Raw genomic sequence first — 26501 nt, 5'->3', positions numbered from 1 at the left:
CATTTAACCTCCAAATAGTTTAGTTTTTTCAAATGAATTTTGCTATGTTGTGTTTCTTTTTCACAGTAAGAGTTAACTGTGGAACAGTCCTTTTCATGCCCTACTGTAAAAATTATTCATTTTTTCAGGTGAGGAAAATACTTGGTTAATCTTCTTCATTGTTTCAGGACCCTGTTACTCTGCAGGCAGCATTGCAGAATCCCAGTCTGGGACTACAGTTCATTGAAAAGTCATTAATGGAAGGATATGGACTGGCACTTGTGAAAGCAAAGGAGAGGAAGACTGAGGTTATGCTGAACCGAGTATGTTTTAGTAAGAAATTATTGTAGGTCTAAAGGCAAATTACAGAGGGATTGTATACAATCTGTAGCTTTTGATTTTTGAAACTCTCATTACCTGTTTTAATATTTTGAAATTGTGTGTCTCCTCAAGAATGCTGTTTTCAAATTTGGATTTTCTTAAGTGATTTTTCCCCATTGTTGCCATCTTTCTTTCCGTGATTTTGGAGGTGTCATGTAGTACACCCTAATTTCTTAAAATTGAAATATATATGGTGTTTTATAGAAGTTTTCTAACTTCTTACATTCAGTATATAGAATTGTTGTAACATCCTTAACATTAAAGGCATATTCTTAACAACTTTTCCATTATTTATGCTGAAGATTCACATCAACTCAGACTGAAATATTTATTATATTTATACATGCCACCAGTTGAAGTCATCAGAAGTAAAAAATAGTCAGCACGCTGTTTGCACAAACATAAGAAATAAATTAACTATATTCTTCCAGTGGCTGTCTGGTGTGGCCAAGCAGTTCTAGACGCTTCAGTCTGGAACCGCTACGGTCGCAGGTTCGAATCCTGCCTCGGGCATGGATGTGTGTAATGTCCTTAGGTTAGTTAGGTTTAAGTAGTTCTAAGTTCTAGGGGACTGATTGCCTCAGATGTTAAGTTCCATAGTGTTCAGAGCCATTATATTCTTCCAGTGTGGTAGGGATGTGACAGTGACCAATGCACAATGCCACAGGAAATGCATGATTGAAAGAAAGAGCATGGGAATTGTTGCCAACTACAGATACAAAACTGATCAAGTATAGTGCCCAGTAGGATTTACTTTTCTTTTCCCTAGTGATTTTAGTTTCCCTTACATATTTTTTCTATTGTGTCAAATACATTTTTATCAAAATTTGACCTGACATTGGGTGTTTATCAAAAATAGGCTCAACGACATAGAACCTGATGTGTTCTTTTATCGTTACACATAGAGTACAAATCTGAGAGAATATTCATTTCTGAGCTGAAATGTTGTTTTAACCTGGAAGTGCCCTTTTATTCTTTATCAATTAAGTATACACAGATAAACAATAAAATGAACAACGGAAAATCCAGGATGGAATGTAACAATATAATGAAAAGGATAATTGCTACTCACCATGTAGCGGAGATGCTGATTCGCAGAAAGGGTTGTTGGGTTGTTGTGGGACCAGACAGGGAGGTCATCGGTCTCATTGGATTAGGGAAGGGCGGGGAAGGGAGTCAGCCGTGCCCTTTGAAAGGAACCATCCCGGAATTTGCCTGGAGCGATTTAGGGAAATCACGGAAAACCTATATCAGGATGGCCGGACGCAGGATTGAATCGTCGTCTTCCCGAATGCGAGTCCAGTGTCTAACCACTGCGCCACCTCGCTCGGTCACAGAAAGGCACAAAGAAAGACTGTCAGAAAGTTAGCTTTCGGCCAACAAGATCTTTGTCAAAAATAGACAACACACACACACAAACTCACTCACTCTCACACTAATGCAAGTGCAAACACAAACATGTCCACCCTTTTCACTTCAGAGTAACTGTTGCACCTAACAACCTCAGTTATTTGTTGGATATATTTCAATCTCTGCCTTTCTTTGCAGTTTTTGCTCTCTATACAGATCCACCAAGTACCATGGAAGTTATTCCTTGTTGTCTTAAAACATGTCCTATCATCTGTTTCTACATCTGTACTCATCAAGTCGCTATATAGTACGGGGCAGAAGGTACTCTGGGTACCACTGTCACTTCCCCTTTTCCTGTTCCAGTTACAAATGGTTTGTAGGAAGAACTGTTGCTGGTCACTGTCCACTGTTTCCATCTCATGGACAAATAGATCAAGCTGGCTTTGTTTTCAGAACCCATGTTGATTCTAATAGAGGAGATTTTCGGTCTTCAGAAATGTGATAAAACAGAAGTATAAAATATTTCCACAATGCAACAACAGACCAACATTTGAGATATAGGCCAATACTTTTGTGCTTCTGTTCGAGAACCCTGAGAAGAGGGGTGGCCTGTACATATATATATATATATATATATATATATATATATATATATATATATATATATATATATATATTTTTTTTTTTTTTTTTCAGTCGTAAGGTACACTTTCTCCTCCAGTGACCTACAGTGCACTGCCACTAGAAGAGGAATAGGTTTGTTTGCATTCTATATGTAGAATTGTATTGGTGTCCTGTCAGATCCAGTGGCATTTCCTCTGTTATACTTGTTTATCTACAGGAATACTGTGAAATTCACTGTTAAGTACCTGGCAGAGGGCTCATCAAACCACTTTAAAGTTATTTTTCCACTGTTCTACTCTCAAACGGTGCGTGGCGAAAATAAACACTTAACTATTTCTGTGCCAATTCTGATTTCTCTTATTTTCTGATGATATCTCCCCACATTGTTGGGCACCAACAAAATATTTTCACACTCCAAGGAGGAAGTTGTTGATTGAAATGTTGTGAGAAGATCCTGCTGCAACAGAAAGTGCTGTTTTATTTTAAATGATTGCCACTTCATTTTGTGTCCCACACCTGTGGCATTGTCTCCCCTATTTTGTGATAGTACAACATGAGCTACTCTTCTTTGGACTTTTTGCTGTTTCTTCTGTCAATCCCATCCAATGCAGATCACATACCGCACAACAATAGTCCAGAAAAAGACAGACAGGCATAGTGTAAGCTGTCTCTTTAGTAGACCTGCTGCATTTTCTAAGTGTTCTGCCAATAGATCACTGTCTTTGATTTGCTTTCCTCACAACATTATCTGTATCTATATGATCCTTCCAATTTAAGTTATTTGTAATTGTAATCCATAGATATTTAGTTGAATTTACAGACTTCAGATTTATGGGTTTATTATGTAACCAAAATTTAGCAGGTTCCTTTTAGTACTCCCGTGGATGACTTCTCACTTTCCATTATTTAGAGTCAATTGCCACTTTTTGCACCATACATATATATTATCTAAATCCTTTTGCGACTTGTTTTGGTCATCTGATGGCTTTAGTATGCGGTAAATGACATCATCACCTGCAACAATCTAAGAAGGCTGCTCAGATCATCTCCTTAATAATTTATGTAGATCAGGAACAGCACAGGATCCATGACACTTCCTTGGGGAACATCAGATATCACTTCTGTTTTACTTGAGAACATTCCCTCAAGTTGCTAGGAACTGTGACCTTTCTGTCAGGAAATCACAAATCCAGTAACACAACTGAGACAATACTCCAAGGGCATGCAGTTTGATTAGAAGTTGTGTGAGGAAAATCTAAAAATATGGACTCAATTTAATATACCCTGTCAATAGCAATCTTTACTTTGTGAGAATAAAGAGCTAGTTATGTTTCACAAAAACAATATGTTCTGAATCCCTGTTGGTTATTTGTAAATAAATCATTTTCAAGGTAATTCATAATATCTGAGCACACCATATGCTCTAAAATCCTACTGAAAATTGACATTACTGATATGCTTCTGTAATTCGGCATATTAATCATCTTTCCTTTCTTGGCCATTAGTGTGACTTTTGCAACTTTCTAGTCTTTAGGTATGGATCTTTCGATGAACAGTTTCAGTTTCTTTTCTGACCTACAGTCATTCATTCCAATATCTGTGATTTTGACTTTTGTGTGGTGGTTTAAAGGAGGCATTGCAGTGTGATCTTCCTCAGTGAAACAGGTTTGGAAAATTATGTGTAGTATTTTGTCCCTCTCTGGGTTATCCTCTGTTTCGATGCCATTATAGTCTCAGGATCTCGGGACAGATGCATTCCATCCATTTACTGATTTAATGTAAGACCAAACTTCGTACGATTTTACTTTCAAATTTATTGAATGCTTCATGCATGGCTTTCCTTACTCTAATTTTGATTTCATTCTGTTGTCCACCCCTGCTCCTGCCCCTCGCCCCGTGAGGATTTGGCTATGTTTAAATAAGTAGTGAAGCTTTCGTTGCTGTTGTAGCAGCTTTCTAACATGGCTGTCGAATGACAGTGGGCCTTTCCCATTCCTCACAAACTTTTTGTGGGACATAGCTGTCTAAAGTGCATTATACAATTCTGTTGAACTTGGTCCATTGATGCTCAACATTGTCAGTGGTGAAGGTGAAATTTTCATATTTACTGCTCAAATAATCAGAAATCTGTTTCTTGTCACTCTTGATAAGTAGAGATATCTTCCTCCATTTTATATAATCCTATTTACAGCCATTTTGGCGATGGTGTAATGCTCTTATGATCAGGGTTTCCTTGTTTCACACTAACGTAGTCAAAACGTTTGACCTGTTTGTGACCAAGAGATCTAGTATGTTGCTTTCATGACTTGGTTCTCTGGTTAGCTACTCAGGGTAATTTTTTGATAATGAATTTAGAATAATTTGACACGATTCCTGTCTTTACTACTTGTATTAATCGTTTGAGTCTCCCAGTCAATAGCTGGTAAGTTGAAATCTCCGCCTGATATTAGAACATGACCAGGAATTTATGTAAAATATTCTCAAAGTTTCCTCTCATATGTTCTGCCAGTACTACTCCTGAGGCAGATGGTCAATAAGCGCATCTCATGGCCATGTTTGATCCATGTTTAACACTTACCTCCACCCAAATGATTTCATAGTCAGAATCTGTACTATGCTTAACAGATATTACCATATTTTTTATGTCTATAAACATGCCTCCAACATCAGTGTTTAGTCTGTGTCTGTGATGTAAGTTCCAATCAGAATTTACAGTTTCATAACTACTAACATCTGGTTTCATCCAAGTTTCCATCCCTAGTACCAAGTGGGTATTTTTACCATTTATTAATTTGAGACTAGTTCTGGGACCTTGTCATAGATATTCCTGCATTTAACTAATACTATATTAACATTTTCTTTCTTTAATCTGCCATGATAAATGTTATTGTCTTTAATTAATGGGGGCTACTATTCTGAAATCAGAACATACTTTATTGGACCTATGGAGGGATTTCTCTATCCTAAAAAATCCTCATCTGCATGCCAGATGTACTCTGCTGCCCTAGTAGTTGCTTCCTGCAAGTAGTGCATGCCAAACCTATTAAGGGTCCCTCTAATTCTCCACCTGATAGTGAAATCAAAAAATCTGCATCAGGGCTCATCACAGAATTGTCTTATCCTCTGGTTTAAGCCTACCATTTGGTTCCAAACCAGAGGACTGCGATTGGATTTGGGGACGATGCAGCAGAATACTAGCTCTACTTCCACTCCACGAGCATGACTAACCGTCTTATCCAGTGCAGTGAGCAGCCTGTAGGAATCAAGGATGTGCTGTGACCCCACAGTCGGCAGGCATCATTCATTCCGAAATGAGCTAAGATTTGCAGAAGGGTACACCCAGTGCAGTCAGTCGCTGCTGGCAGAGCTGCCTCCACATCTTGTCCATGACCTCCCAAGAAAGCTAACACAGTGGACTCCTTTTGCAACCTGTCTGCTATTTCCCTAAGAGGCTCCATTACCCTCCAAACTTTGGCACTCTGTGACAAACAATCCCACCCTTTGCAATTGTTTGAACATTCAGGCATATTGGCCCCCAGTTCCAACAGTCAAGGCATCCTATTCTGGTTCAGATTCACTTTCAGCAGTGGGCAATACCTCAAACTTCTTTTTAAGGTGTAGGGAGACAGCCATATGCACGATATCACTTTCTCCTTTGGCCCAGTGGTTTACGACCCCACCACTGCTCCCCATTCACTGTCAGGTTAGTGTTGACTGTCGAGGAAATATGAATAGCTGACCACACACAAGCATATTTTAGTGGCGTGCCACAGATGTTTATGGCGGATTCTTAAACATCGCAGTCCCTGCCTGTGCATTGTTTGACACATGACCTTCTGACCACTATCTGCAGCTCTTGGAACAGGCAGCTCTTAGCAGGTACACAGATGTGTGGATTTCTGCGATGGTTCAGGAAATCAATGAATTTTTTGGCAAACCAGTGTCTGAAGTGTTACTCTGGCAGAACGGTACATTCACATTGGCCGCTCTGTAATAAAAATTTTTAAAAATAAAAAAAATATTGACTTTTATATTAATTACAGCTTTATAAGTCACCTACGTGATGAAGTGCCTATCATTTTGTTGATGATAATAGTTATTGTGATATTTAACACAATAGTAACACACTATATGAAATTCAGATGTGTTACAATGAAAGATAGGGGTCAATATAGATTTGTGTTTGGTATGTATTGGGCCATACGTTGCAGTGTATGAAATTAGCTAACTTATTGCATTTTTCTTTAAATTTGGGAGAAGATCAAAACCTAATTCTAATCTTGAGAAAATGAATTCTATGTAGTGTGTTCATTTCTGCTTGTGCATACTTGAGAATGAAATATTCACAACATCCCTAATAGTTCATAAACAGTTTGAGATATCGAAATGACATTTTGACAAATAATAGCATGCAAAGAGGAGAGTGTTTTGTCAAACAGTAAAATGTGGAACTTTCTTATCTATGGTGGAATATGAGTAAATGTTGACTATTCCAGTGGAATGGTGTAATTTTTGGAGAGTCATCGGTTCCTGGTGAAACGAGAATTAGTGTGGATTTGCAATAAGATAAGTGTAGGAATTACATTTTTATTTTTATAACAAGCATGTGCTTTTTCATAAGTTTTTGACCTGATTTGTCCTCAGTTCCTTGTTTAATAAACCACTGTTTCTGGATTCTGTCACAGTTGCAAGAGAAATGTAGGTGATACAAGAAATTTGTCATACATGAATGAATGGTTTTCAGGTGATAGCAAGTGAAACTTGCTACAAGTATAATGAAGGGGGGTGCACCAGTGATCACATCAAAAAACTTACACAATTGTATGAAGATGTACATTGTTTGTGAAAATTGACACAAACAAGAATGCAAAAAGTATGGCGCTCAAAGAGATTATTGAAACATTTATAGACCGTATTCAAACTGTGGGGCAAAGTGTTATAAAAACTAACAACAGAGCTAAAAGAGGGAATACCTCAAATATGTACAAGGTAGACAGTGTTTCCTGATGAGCGAAAATTGGATATAATGCATTGCAACAAACATAAACATCTTTTGTGACGAACTGTTTCTGGATGTAAAATGCAAGCAAAATTGTGAATACCTTTCCTTGCAGACCACTGATGACGCTTTATTTCAATTAAACAAAACACATTTGGTGGTAAAAGAACACATTTTGTTATAGTTGCAAACATGAATTTAAAATACTTTCAGTAATTTCGGAAATAATCTCAGAAAGGTGTAGGCCTCTTGAAGGAAGTGTAAAAGGGAGGGATGAGGTGTGTGAACCAACACTATAGAGAGCACCAATAAAAAATTGTCTGTACCATGTTCATTATTGTAGATTATTAACCATAACTGTGTAGTTGTCCATTATTTTACAGGTTTTATGAATTGCTGTACTTTACAAAGGATCAAGAATTCCCTCTTCCTACCATATTGAATCTCAATGATTCTCTGAGGAATGTTTTGGATTCTGAATCAGATCTGTATATTGTATCTGGAATGTCGCTTTTTGGCAATGCCTTTTTTGACTCATTTTGTGTGTGCAAACAGCTGGCAACTGTCACAGTTTTATTCCTAGCATCACCCATACTTTCTCTTGAAGATATAAATTACTTTCAACAAGCGAAAATGTGTTGTAATAAATAAAATGTCTATAAAATGCCCCACTAAACAGTGTACTGGGTGTGAAACACCATTGTAACTCCTGAAGTCTGTTGCCTATGGCCTAGGGCCTGTCGAGCATGCACTGCCATCATGATATAACCCTACCACTACTGTCTCTGTGTTGTCACATATAAGCCTCTTACTAAATTTAGTTTAGTTTCCAAATAAAATACTCTAAGGGAGGCTTGTCCTCTTAATAGGAAAAGCTAATCAATAGATCTATCCTTTTTACTATTTAGTTCTTTTCATAAGATCTTACTACCCCCCTCCTCCCCCTCCCCCTTTTGCGGGCCTGGGGGTTAGAATAGGCCCTAGGCCTGAGGTATTCCTGCCCGTCGTAGGAGGCAACTAAAAGGAGTCTCACACCTTTTGGCCTTTCTTTGATGGTCCCCTGTAGGGTTTGACATCCATTTTTCAAAATTTCCTGAAGAGCAAGCCAATTGGGGAAGGGTGCCTTATATGGTGCATCGTGCCAATCGTGCATTGAGATCTTTAGCCGACTTTCTCGTTGTGGCATTGCAGTCCCGTTCAGCCTTCCTCTCGTGAGTGAGCACACCTTCCTGGGTGTGTTCTCCTCCACCCACGATGCAGTGTCGTTCTTTACACTGACGATGACCGTGGAATTCTCACCTCATATCCAGCACGGTAGCCAGTCCATTGTGGTGGGGCCACCATGTACCCTGTTGGTTGTAGCTCCGAACACAGAGGGATTGCACTGCTGATGCCTGCGCTGTTAATTACTCATGTATGCCAAGTGCGGCTGGGTGGCGCCCGTGGGTAGGGCACCTGGTCGGAGTAGGTGGCATCAGGACAGATGACGCACAATGAAGCGTATCATGTCATCACTTGCTGGTGAACAAACACCAGCAGTCTCTAAGCATTCCAAGTCTCAGTACAATGCAAGGAAGTATTATCATAAATTGTTCCCCTCCCTGGCCACACCATGGGAGGAATGCCAGGCTAAAGATGGCAGCAAACCTTATTTGCCCCCCAGTACCTCGTATATATGAGAGTTGATGGGGACTCCTTTGTCTCAATGAAGCCTCAGTTTTTTGTAGAGCATTTAGAGGACAAGTTTGAGGAGGTGAAGGGCTTGTCCAAAATGTGGTCAGGGTCAGTCTTGATAAAAACGGCATCCTCTGCCCAGTCACGGGCATTACTCGCTTGTGACAAGCTGGGGGATGTTTCGGTTACTATCATGCCTCATAAGAGCTTAAATATTGTCCAGGGTATTATTTTCCAGAGGGACCTACTTTTGCAGTCTGATGATGAGCTGTGTGCCAACTTAGAGCGACGAGGACTTCATTTCGTCTGGCGCATCCATCCGGGTCCGAGGGACAATCAGGTTACCACTGGTGCCTTCATCTTGGCCTTTGAGGGTGACACATTACCCAAGGAGTTCAAGGTAGTGGTCTACCGGTGTGATGTCAAACCATATATCCCTCCGCCAGTGCGGTGCTTTAAATGCTGGAGGTTAGGCCATAAGCCTTCCCGCTGTACTTCCATCATCACATGAAGAAATTGTGGATGTCCATCCCACCCCAGTAGTTTATGTGCCCCACCTTCCATCTGTGTCAACTGCGGAGAGCATCATATCCCTTGCTCACCAGACTGCAGGATTTTACAACAAGAAATGAAAATCGTGGAATACAAGGCCCTGGACTGACTGACCTACACTGAGGCCAAAAGGAAATTTGAGTGCTTACATTCTGTGGCTATGACCTTCTATTATGCCGCCACTACGAGAGCAGTTGTAGCCCCATCAGTTCCGCAAGTTCCAGTTGGCTCTCAGAGCTGGAAGACTACACCTGCCCCCTTTATGGTGAGGGGTCACTTCCCTCCCGGCTGCTCCCGCACCAGCTACCTTGGGAGCACTGTCCCCCCAGCCATAGGGGGCACCAGTCCTCCACTTCTCAGCTGAAGAAGTGAAAGTCTTCTCTTGCTAGAAAGGGGTCCCTTGGATCACTCCCTTCCCAGGTTTCTGCTAGTGGGAAAGATGACACCCTCCAGTGGCTGAAGTGCCCAAAAGCAGCTGGTTGTAGGGCTTCACGATCATCCTCAGTCCCGGAGACTGAATCAGTGAAGCTCTCCCAGCCAGAGATACCCAAGGATCAGTGAGAGAAATCCAGAAAGAAGACCCCCAATACCAAGGTAATTGCGATGGCACCCACACCACCACTGCTACAAGCTCTGTGTTTGAGGATGAGGTGAAGAGTCTGGGATCTGCTGAGGACCTAGATCTTGCCAGACCCTCAGACACAATGGATATAGCCTTTTCAGGAAAGAAGTCGGTGGCAGCAGGTGACCCTGAGCCGTGGACTGCCTCATTGACTGTTTCATGCCTTCCCAGTCTCATCAGGTCATCCTCCAGTGGAATTGCGGCGGTTTTTTCCACCACCTGGCTGAGCTACGGCAACTGTTAAGCTTTACACCTGTTTTCTGCATTGCCCTCCAGGAAACCTGGTTCCCAGCAATGTGGACCCCTGCCCTTTGCGGCTACAGGGGTTATTATAAGAACCGTAGCGAATATAATTGAGTGTCAGCTGGAGTTTGCATCTATGTCCTGAACTCAGTATGTAATGAACCTGTGCCCCTTCAAACTCCTCTTGAAGCTGTGGCTGTCAGGATACGGACGATGCAGAAAATAACTGTCTGCAACGTACATCTCCCTCCAGATGGTACGGTACCCCTGAACAAAATTGGCTGCACTGGTTGATCAACTCCCTAAACGTTTCCTACTTTTGGGTGATTTTAATGCCCATAACCCCTTCTTGGGTAGCACCATGCTTACTGGCCATGGTAGAGATGTCGAAAATATACTGTCCCAACTTGACCTGTGCCTCTTAAATACTGGGGCTGCCACACATTTCAGTAGATTAGATTAGATTAGATTAGATTAATACTAGTTCCATGGATCATGAATACGATATTTCGTAATGATGTGGAACGAGTCGAATTTTCCAATGCATGACATAATTAGGTTAATTTAACAACATACTTAAGTTAATATAACAACTTTATTTTTTTGTGTTTTTTTGTTTTTCTTTATTTTTTATTTTATTTTTTTAATATTTTTTTTTCTTAATTTATATCTAAAAATTCCTCTATGGAGTAGAAGGAGTTGTCATTCAGAAATTCTTTTAATTTCTTCTTAAATACTTGTTGGTTATCTGTCAGACTTTTGATACTATTTGGTAAGTGACCAAAGACTTTAGTGCCAGTATAATTCACCCCTTTCTGTGCCAAAGTTAGATTTAATCTTGAATAGTGAAGATCGTCCTTTCTCCTAGTATTGTAGTTATGCACACTGCTATTACTTTTGAATTGGGTTTGGTTGTTAATAACAAATTTCATAAGAGAGTATATATACTGAGAAGCTACTGTGAATATCCCTAGATCCTTAAATAAATGTCTGCAGGAAGATCTTGGGTGGACTCCAGCTATTATTCTGATTACACGCTTTTGTGCAATAAATACTTTATTCCTCAGTGATGAATTACCCCAAAATATTATGCCATATGAAAGCAATGAGTGAAAATAGGCGTAGTAAGCTAATTTACTAAGATGTTTATCACCAAAATTTGCAATGACCCTTATTGCATAAGTAGCTGAACTCAAACGTTTCAGCAGATCATCAATGTGTTTCTTCCAATTTAATCTCTCATCAATGGACATACCTAAAAATTTGGAATATTCTACTTTAGCTATATGCTTCTGATTAAGGTCTATATTTATTGATGGCGTCATACCATTCACTGTACGGAACTGTATGTACTGTGTCTTATCAAAATTCAGAGAGAGTCCGTTTACAAGGAACCACTTAGTAATTTTCTGAAAGACAGTATTGGCAATTTCATCAGTTAATTCTTGTTTCTCAGGTGTGATTACTATACTTGTATCATCAGCGAAGAGAACTAACTTTGCCTCTTCATGAATATAGAATGGCAAGTCATTAATATATAATAAGAACAACAAAGGACCCAAGACTGACCCTTGTGGAACCCCATTCTTGATAGTCCCCCAGTTTGAGGAATGTGCTGATCTTTGCATGTTACGAGAACTACTTATTTCAACTTTCTGCACTCTTCCAGTTAGGTACGAATTAAACCATTTGTGCACTGTCCCACTCATGCCACAATACTTGAGCTTGTCTAGCAGAATTTCATGATTTACACAATCAAAAGCCTTTGAGAGATCACAAAAAATCCCAATGGGTGGTGTTCGGTTATTCAGATCATTCAAAATTTGACTGGTGAAAGCATATATGGCATTTTCTGTTGAAAAACCTTTCTGGAAACCAAACTGACATTTTGTTAGTACTTCATTTTTACAGATATGTGAAGCTACTCTTGAATACATTACTTTCTCAAAAATTTTGGATAAAGCTGTTAGAAGGGAGATTGGACGGTAATTGTTGACATCAGATCTATCCCCCTTTTTATGCAAAGGTATAACAATAGCATATTTCAGTCTATCAGGGAAAATGCCCTGTTCCAGAGAGCTATTACACAGGTGGCTGAGAATCTTACTTATCTGTTGAGAACAAGCTTTTAGTATTTTGCTGGAAATGCCATCAATTCCATGTGAGTATTTGCTTTTAAGCAAGTTTATTATTTTCCTAATTTCAGAGGGAGAAGTGGGTGAGATTTCAATTGTATCAAATTGCATAGGTATGGCCTCTTCCATTAACAGCCTAGCATCTTCTAATGAACACCTGGATCCTACTATATCCACAACATTTAGAAAATGATTATTAAAAATATTTTCAACTTCTGACTTTTTGTTCGTAAAGTTTTCATTCAATTTGATGGTAATACTGTCTTCCTCTGCTCTTGGTTGACCTGTTTCTCTTTTAATAATATTCCAAATTGTTTTAATTTTATTATCAGAGTTGCTGATTTCAGACATGATACACATATTCCTGGATTTTTTAATAACTTTTCTTTATATAACACAGTAGTTTTTATAATTTTTGATAGTTTCTGGGTCACTACTCTTTCTTGCTGTCAGATACATTTCCCTTTTCCGGTTACAAGATATTTTTATACCCTTAGTAAGCCATGGTTTGTTACAAGGTTTCTTACGAGTATATTTAACTATTTTCTTGGGGAAGCAGTTTTCAAATGCATTTACAAAAATGTCATGAAATAAATTATATTTTAAATTGGCATCAGGTTCACGGTACACCTCATCCCAGTCTAACTGCTGTAGGCTTTCCCTGAAATTTGCAATTGTTAAATTGTTGACTGAACGTACTACTTTGGAGGACTGTTTAGTATTGCTGAATGGAGCTATGTCATATATTGTAACTAGCTGTGCACCATGATCGGAAAGACCATTCTCAACAGGCTGAGCATTTATCTGGTTAAACTTATCTTGGTCTATAAAGAAGTTATCTATCAGTGAGCTGCTATCCTTTACCACCCGAGTAGGAAAATCAATAACGGGTGTCAAATTGAAAGAACCGAGTAATACTTCAAGGTCATTTTTCCTATTACCCTCTTTCAGAGAATCTACATTGAAGTCCCCACAAATAATAATTTGCTTCCCCCTGTCTGACAGATAGCACAACAAGGAGTCCAAATTTTTCAGAAATAGATGAAAATTTCCTGATGGGGACCTATATACAGTTACAATTATAAATGTGCCTTTATTTAATTTAAGCTCACAGGCACATGCTTCTATATGTTTCTCTACACAAAACTTTTTTGTTTCTATACTTTTTGCACAATGATAACTTTTGACATATATGGCAACTCCTCCTTTCTCCATATTTTCTCTCATTACATATGCAGAGAGCTTATAACCACTTACATTTACCTTATCCATATCAGTAACAATGTGATGCTCAGACAGGCATAGTATATCTATTTCATTCTCAGCTTCTAAATCTTCCAAACAAACCAGAAGCTCATCTACTTTATTCTTTAAACTCCCAATATTTTGATGAAATATACTTACATTATTTTTAATTATACTTTTATGAGAACCTTTCCTTATTCTAACATTTGCAGTACTCTCCTGTCTGAGTTTCTCATTGTGCTTAGGCCTAGTTCCTATACCAGTGGTCACATGGTGTTCAGAGAGGCAGATTATGTCAATTGGGTTGGGTGACTTTAGTTCATCAATGCAATTACCTAGGACTGAGATACAACTTGGTGGAGATAAAATTTCTGGTGATTGGTGAAAATTTATAATTGATAGCTGTGATTGGTGATCCAATGTGATAGAATTGTGCTGTTGAATTTCTTTCCTAAACTGAAGATTTGTTTCAATCCTGACCTCTTGTAGAACTTGACATCTTTCTGTCTTACCTATCCTAAAAAAGGTGCTGCTCCAACACCTGTAACCACTGGTATTTTACCATTCATGGCAGTGCCTCCCCCCCTTAAATTTCCTGCTATTACCCCAGCCAGTTTCCCCTCCCCTTTCCTGTTGAGATGTAGGCCGTGCCTGGTATAGTCCCACCTACTGAGATAATCAACAGGAACCACACCAATATGAGCCCCCGCACCCGACACAAGTAGCCGTTCCAACTCCAAATTAACTCTCCCAACAGAAGAGTTCAAATGAGGCCGGTCATGGTGTCTCAGGACAGATACAAATTCAACATTGGTGTGTCTCGATGCCGACGCAATCTTTACCAGGTCACACTCTATACTGTACCCAGGATCTCTGTCGATGCTGTTCCCTGGCCCTCCCACAATAACCACGGTGTCTTCCCTGGTAAATCCTTTACAGAGTGAACCTAAATCCTCTGTCACCTGATCCAGACTAGCACTTGGTTTGAAAAAATTTGTGACCTGGTATTCTGGTCCTAATTCCTCCTGCAGAAGTTGGCCTACACCTCTGGCATGAGAACTGCCTAACAACAAAACTTTCTTCCTTTTCGATGACTTTCCTACATTCTTTTTCAATTTCCTATTGAAAGTTTGTTGTGTCCTGTCTACACCTACCTCTGCTTGAGGCTCATCAGTTTCTAACAGTGTGGCTCATGGTAGTTACTTGGCCATTGATTTATCAGTTTGCAGCCCAGGACTTCTCCCATCCAGCCACTGGAGAGCACATGACAACCTTTGTGGTAGTGACCAGTTTCCCATCTTCCTGTGTCACTCTGTCGGCATCATGCCTATGAACGCCTACCCAGGTGGGCTTCAAACAAGGCAGAGGGACCGATGGCCTTTGTAGTCTGGACCCTTCAACCCCCACAAACCAACCAAACAAGGCAGACTGGGTAGCCTTCACCTTTGCTGTCACCGTTGAATCTCCCCCACGTGGTGCCATCAATGTTTTGTTTGAGCAGGTCACTACAACGATAATTTCTACAGTGGAAAACATGATCCCACACTCTCCAGGGTGCCCCTGGCGAAAGACAGTCCCTTGGTAGTCGCCGGAAGTTGTTGAGGCAATTAAAGAGTATCGGTGAGCTCTACAGCGAGATAAGCAGCACCCTTCCTTAGAGCGCAATAGCTTTTAAGCGGCTACATGCCCATGTTCGCCTGCTTATAAAACGATGGAAACAGGAGTGTTGGGAGAGTTACATGTCGACCATTGGGTGCCATACGTCACCTTCCCAAGTCTGGACGAAGATCAGATGTCTTTTTGGGTAACAGACCCCAATAGGTGTCCCTTGCGTTAACATCAATGCCGTGCTCTCTGCAGACGCAAACGCGATTGTCGAGCACTTTGCTGAGCACTATGCTCGAGCCTCTGCTTTGGAGAACTACCCCCAGTCTTCCGCACTCTCAAACAGCGGATGGAAAGGAAAGTCCTCTCATTCACTACATGCCACAGTGAACACTGCAACGCCGCATTTACAGAGTGGGAGCTCCTCAACACCCATACACATTGCCCCGACACAGCTCCTGGGCTGGATCGGATCCACAGTCAGATGATTAAACATCTCTAGTCTGACTACAAGCGATATCTCCTCGTCATCTTCAACTGGATCTGGTGTGATGGCCTCTTTCCATTGCAAAGGCGGGAGAGCACCACCATTCCGGGCTAAAGCCCGGTAAAAATCCACTTGATGTGAGTAGCTATTGACCCATCAGCCTTGCCAACATTCTTTGTAAGCTGCTGGAATGTATGGTGTGTCGGCAGTTGGGTTAGATCCTGGAGTCACATGGCCTACTGGCCGCAAGTTAGGGCAGCTTTCGCCAGGATTGCTCTACCACTGATAATCTTGTGTCATTTGAATCTGCCATCTGAACAGTCTTTGCCAGACGACAACACCTGGTTGCCGTCCTTTTTTAATTACGTTAAGCATATGACACGACCTGGCAACATCATATCCTTGCCACACTGTATGAGTGGGGTCTCTGTGGCATGCTCCCAATTTGTCCCCCCCCCCCCCCCCTCTCCCCCCTCCGCGCCACGTATTCAGAGGAGAATGGTGTTCCTCAGGGGTCCGTATTGAGTGTATCTCTATTTTTAGTGGCCATTAACAGCCTAGCTGCAGCTGTAGGTTGATTGGTCTCCCCTTCTCTGTATGCGGATGACTTCTGCATGTTGAATTACTACTCCGGTACTGGAGTTGCTTAGAGGTGCCTACAGGGAGCCATCCACAAGGCACAGTCATGGGCTCTAGCCCACGGCTTCCAGTTTTCAGCCACAAAGTCATGTGTTTTGCACTTCTGTCGGCGTCATACTGTTCATCCGGAACCAAAACTGTACCTTACTGACAGTCTCCTCACTGTAGTGGAGACATATCGATTTTTGGGACTGGTTTTCGATGCCTGATTGACTTGGCTGCCTCAACTTTGTCAGCTTAAGTGGAAGTGCTGGCAGCACCTCAATGCTCTCCACTGCCTGAGCAACTCCAACTGCGGTGCAGATTGCTCTACGCTGCTGCAGCTTTACAGAACCCTAGTTCAATCCTGCATTGACTATGGGAGTCTGGTTTATTGTTCGGCAGTGCCCTCAACATTGCATTTACTCGACCCAGTGCACCACTGTGATGTTTGCCTAGCGACGGGAGCTTTTAGAACAAGTCTGGTGACCAGTGTCCTGGTGGAGGCCAGAGTTCCTCCATTTCGGATCTGACGTGTGCAACTGCTCACCAATTATGCTGCACACATTCGTAGTTCTCCTAAGCATCCAAATTACAGTCTCTTTTTCCCACCCGTGGCAGTTCATCTCTCGCATCGGCGGCCCAGGTCAGGGCTCACGATTGCAGTTCAAGTGTGATCCCTTCTCTCTGAATTGGAGTCCTTCCCTTTGCCACCTCTACTTGAGGTCCATTCACGTACAACTCCATGGTGTACACCTCAGCTGAAGCTTCTTCTGGACCTTTTGCATTGCCCTAAGGACTCTGTTAACCCCGCCGCTCTCTGCTGCCACTTCCTCTCGATTCTTGACGTGTTCCGGGGCTCTGAAGCTGTTTACACCGACGGCTCGATGGCTGATGGTAATGTTGACTTCGCCTATGTCCAAAGAGGCCATATTGAACAGCATTCCTTGCCCATTGGCTGCAGTGTATTCACTGCAGAGCTTGTGGCCATATCTTGTGCACTTCAGTACATCGGTTCCTGTTCTGGTGAGTCGTTTCTTCTCTGTTCTGACTCCCTGAGCAGCCTACAATCTGTTGACCCGTGCTACCCTCGCCATGCTTTGGTAGAGAACATCCATGAGTCTACCTCTGCCCTCAATGGTCAAGTCGTTCAGTGGTGTTTGTGTGGACCCCAGGACACTTCGGAATCCCAGGCAACGAACTTGCTGAAAGCCTGGCCAAACAGGCTACGCAGAAACTGCTCCTGGAGATGGGCATCTCTGAAGCTGACCTGAATTCTGTCTTACGCTGCAAGGTTTTTCGACTTTGGGAGACAGAGTGGCATAACAGTAATTACAACAAACTGCATGTCATTATGTGTGGAAGTCTTCCCAGAAGGTTTCTCGCAGGGAATCAGTTGTCCTTTGTCGGCTCCGCATTGGCCATATGTGGCTCACACATGGTTACCTCCTCCGTTGTAAGGGTCCACCTCAGTGTCGCTGTGGCTCCCAAATGACAGTCATCCACCTCTTGCTGGACTGCCCACTTTTATCTGCTCTGCGGTGTACTTTTAACTTTCCCAGCACCTTACCTTCAGTGTTGGGCGACAATGCCTCAACAGCAGCTTTAGTTTTACGTTTTATTTGTGGGGGTGGTTTTTATCATTTGATCTGAGTTTTAGTGCATGTTCTTTGTCTATCTGTCCTCCACCTTAGGGCTTTTAGGGTGGAGGTTTTAATCTGTTGCAGAGTGGCTGGCTTCTCCTTTTTTTATTCTCATGGTCAGCCAGCCGTGGTCATCTGCTTCCTTGTTTTTAATCTCCTCTCCCTGTTTCTTGCGTGTCTCTGTGGTTTTCTTGTCATGTTTTGTCCATTGTAGTGTGTGTAGTCCTTTTGTGGTTCTTCTGGTTCTTCCTTTCTCCTGTTATTGTGCCATATGTCGTCTTTGTTTTCTTTTTTCCCTTGGGTAATTGTTCTACTGGGAACAAGGAACTGATGACCTCACAGTTTGGTCCCCCCCCCCCCCCCCCCCCCTTTAAACTAACCGAATAAGATCTTACCCAGCAGTTAGAAAGAAAGACAGAACGAATAGTATAGCTAGGACAACTCAGTTCCAAGTTCATTTAGTGGCTTAAAATATGTACTAACAATTGCCAGCCTTTCCAGGCAATGAAACAGTGAAGTATTGGAAAATCAGGAGTATGAAATTTTTCTACTTTCTTGCTACTGTTTAATTAACTTCCTTAAATAAATATTACTCCTTGTAAACTATGTTGGTGCAGTCACTAGAAATTTTTGTAACTACAACATCCTTATACATTACATTTTTAAAAGAGAAAAAGACCGGTAGATAACTTCAACGAAGCTAAAAAAATTTTGCCCATGGGGAACCTCAAGAAAAGCACTTTCTATAACCAACCAACTTAAATACTAAAATACGTAGATACTAAAGCACACACTTTTTATACCGAAAATTTCACTTCAAGAAAACCTCTTTCTTACTGGAATTTGCTTTCAAAAGTTATTACTCTCATCATTTACACAAAAACAATTTAAATAGTACCTCTTTATATTAAGTTGGCACTCCATAAGCCTGTAAAACAGGATACTCGGATTAATCAGACACCAGGAAGGAACCCTATACAGGTGTATGATTAGGATGAAATAACAGGGTGAACCAGTTTTTTTAAAGTTCAAGAATGATTATTCACTAATGAAAACACAGTTTAAATTAATGGTTCATGGTGTACTAAAGTAAAATACCAATAAATCTTATCTGGTGGCTGTAGGTTTGGGTGTGGCAAACAATTATGGCGGCTACATTACCCACAATGCGGCCTGCAAGTATCTTGCTGTATGGGTCTAATTTCTCTTCTTAGCATCGTTCAATTTTACATACAGTAGCCTAACAACTCGCAGCTATGCCATAAGCAATTTGCAGTCTTCATTCGAGGCAATTTTGTGCAAATTTGCCGGCAAAGCTTCTCCTGCTCCATGAGGCTGTTCCTGCAATCACTGCTGCCTACAGACTGTGTGACTGCTCTAGGTTGCGCACCAATTTGCCCTTGCCACCTTTTCCACTTCCAGAGCCACTTTCGTATCAAACGAAAGCACACTGGCTTTTACATAACACCTATTTCTTACAGTGTTCCTAAGTGTGACCATTTCTTACAATTGTTAAATTTACGTCAACATGAATACACACACATTTTTAAATACAAAGTGTCATCAGAAACTTATTTAATATAATAAACAATTTACATAGTATTTTACATACATTTCTCATATACAATACAAAGAACTTCAACCTTCGGTATAGCACACTTTACTTTACGTGTACAGAACATATAGTTTCAAAATGCATAAATTTTAAAGGAAAAAATTATAAAAAATTTAGGTAAACCATAAACAAATAGTGTTATAGTGGATCCATGGGTAAATAATTAAAATTCATCAATTTGCCCCCACCCCCACATGAATGGATCTGGCCTGCTGGCAGATAGGGGAGATTGGAATTGACAAACAGAGCCTGCACATTAGAGGGAAACGATGGGTCTCAGATGCATGGACCTGATCCGTCAAAGTACACATGATTGTGGTCTATTGCAGTAATCCACGCATATGTAGCCCTCTAATCAGAAGGCACTGTGACATCAGAGATCGCAGGCAACAGTATAGGTTCCAGAGGTGTCACATCATTTGCCTCAGGTGCCCCAATACCACCACAGCCCAGAACAGTAACCTGAAGCCTGTCAGCTCTGGCCAACACAGCTTCCTACTGTTTACGGACAGTGGCCAATTCCCCCTGCATCAGTATGCAATAATCATAGTCAGTCCATCTTTGATCAGTTTTCATCTGTACCACAAGTAATACAATACTAACTCAAGAAGTTGCTGGGTGCAGTCTCTGTTCTGTTGTCTCACTACTTCTGGTTTTTATAATGCCATCCAAAGTCAGTTCGCGTAATACAGTTGCACTAAAATAATGCAACAGCTTAGAGTAAGTGAGCATACAGTAGTCAACACAGTAACATACAATGCTACAGTTCACTTCTTTGCAGAAACATGGGCAATATAAACTAAACTAAATCCTGTGTATAAACAGAAACTGTTCCTACTGATGTGTACACTTGTCCCTTCTTATCATTGTTTTCCGGATGCTTCTCTCTTTTCAGATAGAACCAGCTCTTTTCTTATAGAACCAGCTCTTTTCTTATAGAACCAGCTCTTTTCTTATAGAACCAGCTCTTTTCTTATATTATTAGTTCACTTAATTTTCAGCAACCTTCTATAGCACCATATCTTAAACACCTAACTTCTTTTCTGGTTTTCATTGTAACGTCTGTTTCCTCTCATTTTCATCTCTGATGTCACATTATTTCTTTGGTCTGACTTCTCCCTTGCGTCACATGTCTTAACCATGAAATTTTCAGTTCACTTAATCTTGTCCGCAAATGCCAAACAGCTCTCTAACCACATTCTAATTTTTCATTGTGCCTCCTCAGTTTCTTCTCTGTACAATAGTTCCCACGTGACTGAGTGCAGCAGCCCGGCGCCAAGTGTGTACTCTGATTAATTTCACATTTTCTTTTATTTTTTCACTTTGCAACAATGTACCTTTCTTTGCATTGGCCATTAGGTTCGATGTCTTAATAAGGAATGCAAAATATTGCTGATGAATAGTTAATTTTTGTTAAAGTGCAGAGCTGCTTGTTTAGATGTAAGGGTTTATTTATATGGGCCCATATGCAAATAGCACATGATGTGATTTAATGCTTGTGTTTTCTCATCATTTCAGTCACAGAATGATAGTTCCACAGCTGAAGACTATAGTGATGAGCTTACACTGCCTGAAATTCAAGGTTACATCAATGCTGTAAATGGTTGGTAGCTAGTTATAACAAGATTTGTGTTTCAGTTTAACATCACTTGACAGATACGTTAAAAAATTACTCATTTGAAATATAACAATGGAAAATCCAGGATGGAATGTAACAATATTATAAAAAGAGTAGTTGCTGCTCATTATATAGCAGAGATGCTGAGCTGCGGTTAGACACAACAAAAGACTGTCAGAAAATGAGCTTTTGGCCAATAAGGCCTTCGTTGGAGATAGAACACACACACACACACACACACACACACACACACACACACACACACACACACACGGCCGCAGTCTGTGGCTGCTGAGGCCACACATGACTCAGCATATTCACTGTATGGTGAGCAGCAACTCTCCTTTTCATTTGAAAAATACCTCAGTTTCTTTTGTATTTATGCTATTTTTTATACACAATTTTTTAAGTTCAGGAATTACACAAAACAGAAATAAAGTTTGCTAATTCTGTCCGTGGAAAATGTTGACAAGTGCTGAGTGTACATATTCAGTGGCAGTCATTGTCAAAGTGATGTGTAGCAGAACATGTCTGAGCAGATAGGGCTTAAGGGACTGTCTTCTCAGAATGCAGTTGATAGTGACACAATTCTTAAAATTCACCTGTAAAATACTGGGCATACCGCACTGGGTCCAGGAGGCTTAACACAGTGCTGGTGTTTGGGCAGGATTTTGACTGGACTGAGCCCATCGATGAAGGCAGGCCTATATGTTGCAAAAATCCATGCAAGTCTTGAACATGTGAATCCTTTACTCAGCCTCCGCATTGGTGGCAGTATTAAAGAGAGTGGTGGTCAGGTGTTCAATACTATTGCAGCAACAGACTGCCTGAAATTGGGTTGACAGAAATTGGGGCCAGTTGTCTAACACCAAGGTGCTAGTCGTCCCTTCAATGGAGGAAGTCCAGTTAGGGGTATGGATGGAAGCAGGGGTGATGGTGGATGGCATGTGAGCCACAAACGGAAAGTTTGAGAGGGCAGCACCACTAGCTACCACATAGCACCTTAAAACAGACTGGCAACATTGAGGTGGACCCTCTATCATGGATGATCTGGATGGTACAGTGACGAAAAATATTGTGCTAGGGATGCCTGATAGACAGCAGTCACAGTAGCAGCAGGTGCGGCATGTGTGCTTAGTGTTGCCATTGATACCATGCTAGCAGACGTGCTGCCTGGACAGTGCTTTTGTGCACATCATCCTCTAATGTAAAGTGTGAAGAAGCTGAAGGGTGCAGGAGTGGAGCAGGGGGCAGAATGACACCCTGGCAGTAGGGGTCTTCCATGTCTAACAGTAAGACACTCTACATGTTATTGAAACGGTAGTGCAGTGTGAAATAATTTCGAAAGACAGGTTGCCCTGGTGGGAATTATGCTCTGACCACCTTTTCAGGACCAATGATGAAAGCTGCCTCAGGACTGGACCACAAGATTACTCTGAGGCTATCTCATTTGCCATCAGTGGGAATTCGTCAAGGGCTGTTTGTAGGTGCTGATCAAGGGCAAAACAGACTGTTTCCTGATGATTGAATTCCATATCAGGTCCAAGAGGTAGAAGACACAGTGAGTCAGCTTTGGGGTGTTGGACAGTGGGTGAAAATGGATTTCTAGTGGTACCTGCTTAAGACCAATGCCGAATGCTATAGTTATTAGGCATCTTATATGGGAGCATACAGCTATGCCCGAGCAAGGAAATCAGTTGTTTGTAGCTCAGCAAGGGGACTCTGCTGCAATACAAATACACAGGAAATTTATTGACCCCAGAAACGATCACTAAAGCCTAATTCTATTTGGGAATATCTAAGCTGTGCCATGTGTTACATTGTGGAGACAAGGGAAATTTGACACTCAGAATCATCGGTTAACTCGGGGGATAAAACCACTGCAATACTGTACTGGGATGGGTGTGTTGTCAGAGTCAATGGCAGGCCCAGGATATATGACATCAGGGCGAAGCCATCTTGACCATGTCCTTAAGGCACTGAAAAACTTGTTGTTGATAGGTGGCCGACCACACAAATTTGACTCCTTCTGTGCAGTTGAGTTAGAGGGTTCGTGATCTGTGCCAGTTGGGGAATAAACTTGGTATAGTATGTGATTTTGCACTGGAATGATTGCAACTGTTTATTAGTTAGGAACCAGTGAGTTTATGATTGTGTGTAAGTGGTTGCGTGTAGGCATAATGCCATTGTGACTCAGAATGTGCTTCATGCGTTTGACTCTGTGGCCAAAGAAACTGTCAGAATAAACCATTTTCTGGAGCAGTTGAAAAATTGGTTCAAGATTTTCTTGATTGGCCATTTGTGTCAAACCCTTAACAATAATATCATCCAGATAATGAACACAATTTGGAATTCTTTGAACCAGTTGTTCTACATACTTTTGGAAAATAGTAGGTTCACTTGCACTCCCAAATGACAAGTTATTGTGCCTGTATAAGCCAAGTTGTTGTGAAGCTAAAGAATGTACTAACATTTTTATGTCCCTGTTTGCTGCTCAGTCTCTCTTCTACTTGGTGAGCAATGATCTGTCATCACATATGAGTTTTCACAAATGACTGTCAGAGGATGCTATTGAAATTTGGCAAAACTATTTTTTTTTTTAATTTTGTCATTTGTTTTTGTTAAAAGACTGGCAGTTCAGAAACTAGTGTAGAAGTTGGTTTACAGTGAGCATTTAAAGAAATAGATATATATGAAAGTTCTGATTGAGAATAATGAATTATTTAAGAGCAGAGGAAATGACTCGCTGAAAGGCAGAAGCACTGCATCATTGACAGGTACACAAACAAAGGGTATAGAGCTATACATTATTAGGTTTCAGAGTGGAATTTAGGAGAAACGAACGCACGTGCGCTCACACACGCCCCCCCCCCCCCCCCCCCACACACACACACACACACCTGTCTCCCTACATGCTGCTCTCAGTCGCCTGCCAGCTCTTTCCTGGCACACAGTGAGTGTACTGGTATGGGGTGGGGCTGCAGGGAGGGGTGGAGTGGAGGATGAAGAGAGACAGGAGGCAGGGAGGAGATTGGGGGTAAGCGTCTAGCGCCTTGTAGGACAGTGGGGAGTCATCTGTGGGCTAGGTAGGGGAGCAAGTAGAGGGGGCAAGTGGCAGACAGCTGGGCACACTATTTCACAGACTACTGAGTGAGATGGCAGCACGCGCACATGGTGCAACCCCCCCCCCCCCCCTCCCACGCACACACTCACACTATTGGGTCAGGAGTGGGAGGACAGTGAGTTCCCTTAGGTTTAGTCCAGGAAGGTTATGGGAGTGAAGAATGTGCTGTGTAAGGATAGCTCCCACCTGCGCAGCTCAGAAAAGCCGTTGGTCATGGTGGGAAGGATCCAGATGGCACAGATTGTGCAGCAACCATTGAAATCTTGCATGCTGTACTCTGCTACATGTTCTGCCACTGGGTGGGCCACCTTGTTTTTGGCAACAGTTTGGCTGTGCCCATTCATTCTGGTTGACGTCTGGGAAACCAATGTAAATTGTAATACCAATGTAAAATGCTCTGCAGTGGTTGCAGCAGAGCTGGTATATAATGTGGCTGCGTACACTGGTGGCGCGGCCCATGATGGGGTAGGATAAGCCTGTTATGGAACTGGAGATATGGCAGGGGAGGTATGTTTGTGTATTAGGTTTGGGGATATTGCCTGTCTGCGAAGGGTTTTTTGAGACCTTCAGCATACTGGGCGAGGGAGTTCTCATCACTGCAGATGAGTCTGCCACGGGCGACCACGCTTTATGGGAGGGATTTTTTGGTGTGGAAGGGTTGGTAGCTGTCAAAGTTCATGTACTGTTGGTGGTTCGTGGGTTTGATGTGGACTGAGGTATGGATGGAACCATCTGAGAGGAGGAGATCAACATCTAGGAAGGTGGCACGACGGGTGGAGGACCAGGTGAAGTGAATGGGAGAGAGGGTGTTGAGATTGTGGAGGAATGGAGATAAGATATCCTGGCCTTGGGTCCAGATTATAAAGATGTCATTAATAAACCTGAACCAGACTAGAGGTTTGGGGTTTTGGAAAGCTAGGAATGTTTCCTCTAGGTCGCCCATGAAGAGCTGGGCATAGGAGGTGCCCTGTGGATGCCCATGGCTGTGCCATGAATTTGATTGTATAACTTCCCTTCAAAGGTGAAGTAGTTATGGGTTGGAATGTAGTTTTGTTAGGTGTAAGACAAGTGAAGTGGTGGGTTTGGAATCTGCAGGGCGTTGGGAGAGGTAGTGTTCACTCGCGGCAAGGCTGTGGGCAGAAGGGATTTTGGTGTATAAGGAGGTTGCATGTTACAGTGATAAGTAGGAAACCAGGAGGTATGGGCATGGGGATGGTGGAGAGCTGGTGCAGGATTTGGTTTGTATCTTTAATGTGGGAGTCTATTTCCATAGTGTAGTTGGACAATTACAGTGTCCCAGATTTTGGGAAGTTATCCACAGTAAAAGTCAAACCACAATGTCATAATAAAGTTGTGGACACCCAAAAGATGCTTGTAAAATGTACAAAGTATGACTAATGAATGAGCCAGGGTAGATAACACCACTTATAATGTATTGTAATGTCCACTAGATAACACCACTTAGAATGTATTGTAATGTCCACTAGACACCAGCTGTATAAAACTAATAAAGTAAAACTTAAAAACCCGGGTGATGTGTGTGCTTCTGCTCTGTTACTAACTGGCCAGTGTGCTGTAAGCAACCCGTGGAGGCTAGCAATACACTGGGAGGCGGAAGGCCATTGTCCTCACAGGAAAACAATGACATAGGACTTATCAAAATATGAAACACTGTAAAATTTGACATATTGTCATTCATGTACCAAATATAGACACACACAACTTGTAATGTTACATCTAGACTGGTAGCTTTCTATCAAAAGACCTTGATGACTGAAGTAAAACAAACAGTATTCTACTTAACTAAGTATTAGAAAATAAAATGCAACAAGTCATTGATAAAAGTGGTCTAATACAAAGAATTAAGCTTTATTTGTTTAACTTGGTTTTTGTATTGTCAGAACACTTGATGCCAATACAAGAGTTGTTTCCTTCTGACTGCAGACATACATTTAGTGTCAATAACTGGAATGCTCTACACAAGGGT

General features: G+C 41.5%; 1 protein-coding gene across 1 annotated transcript in view; it reads left to right on the top strand.

Moving 5' to 3' along the window:
* The window catches only part of LOC126484220 (ras GTPase-activating-like protein IQGAP1), a 350623-nt gene that overhangs the window by 103329 nt on the left and 220793 nt on the right, over window positions 1-26501 (top strand). Inside the window, exons 6-7 of the mRNA XM_050107637.1 lie at window positions 168-302; window positions 21291-21375. Coding sequence (XP_049963594.1) covers window positions 168-302; window positions 21291-21375 — 220 coding nt within the window. The remainder of the gene's footprint in view (window positions 1-167; window positions 303-21290; window positions 21376-26501) is intronic.

The sequence above is a fragment of the Schistocerca serialis genome, chromosome 1, assembly GCF_023864345.2.
Source record: "Schistocerca serialis cubense isolate TAMUIC-IGC-003099 chromosome 1, iqSchSeri2.2, whole genome shotgun sequence".
In the NCBI taxonomy this organism is placed as follows: Eukaryota; Metazoa; Arthropoda; class Insecta; order Orthoptera; family Acrididae; genus Schistocerca; species Schistocerca serialis.
The sequence above is the reverse complement of the archived record's forward strand: the minus strand, read 5'-3'. Positions and strand labels throughout refer to the sequence as shown.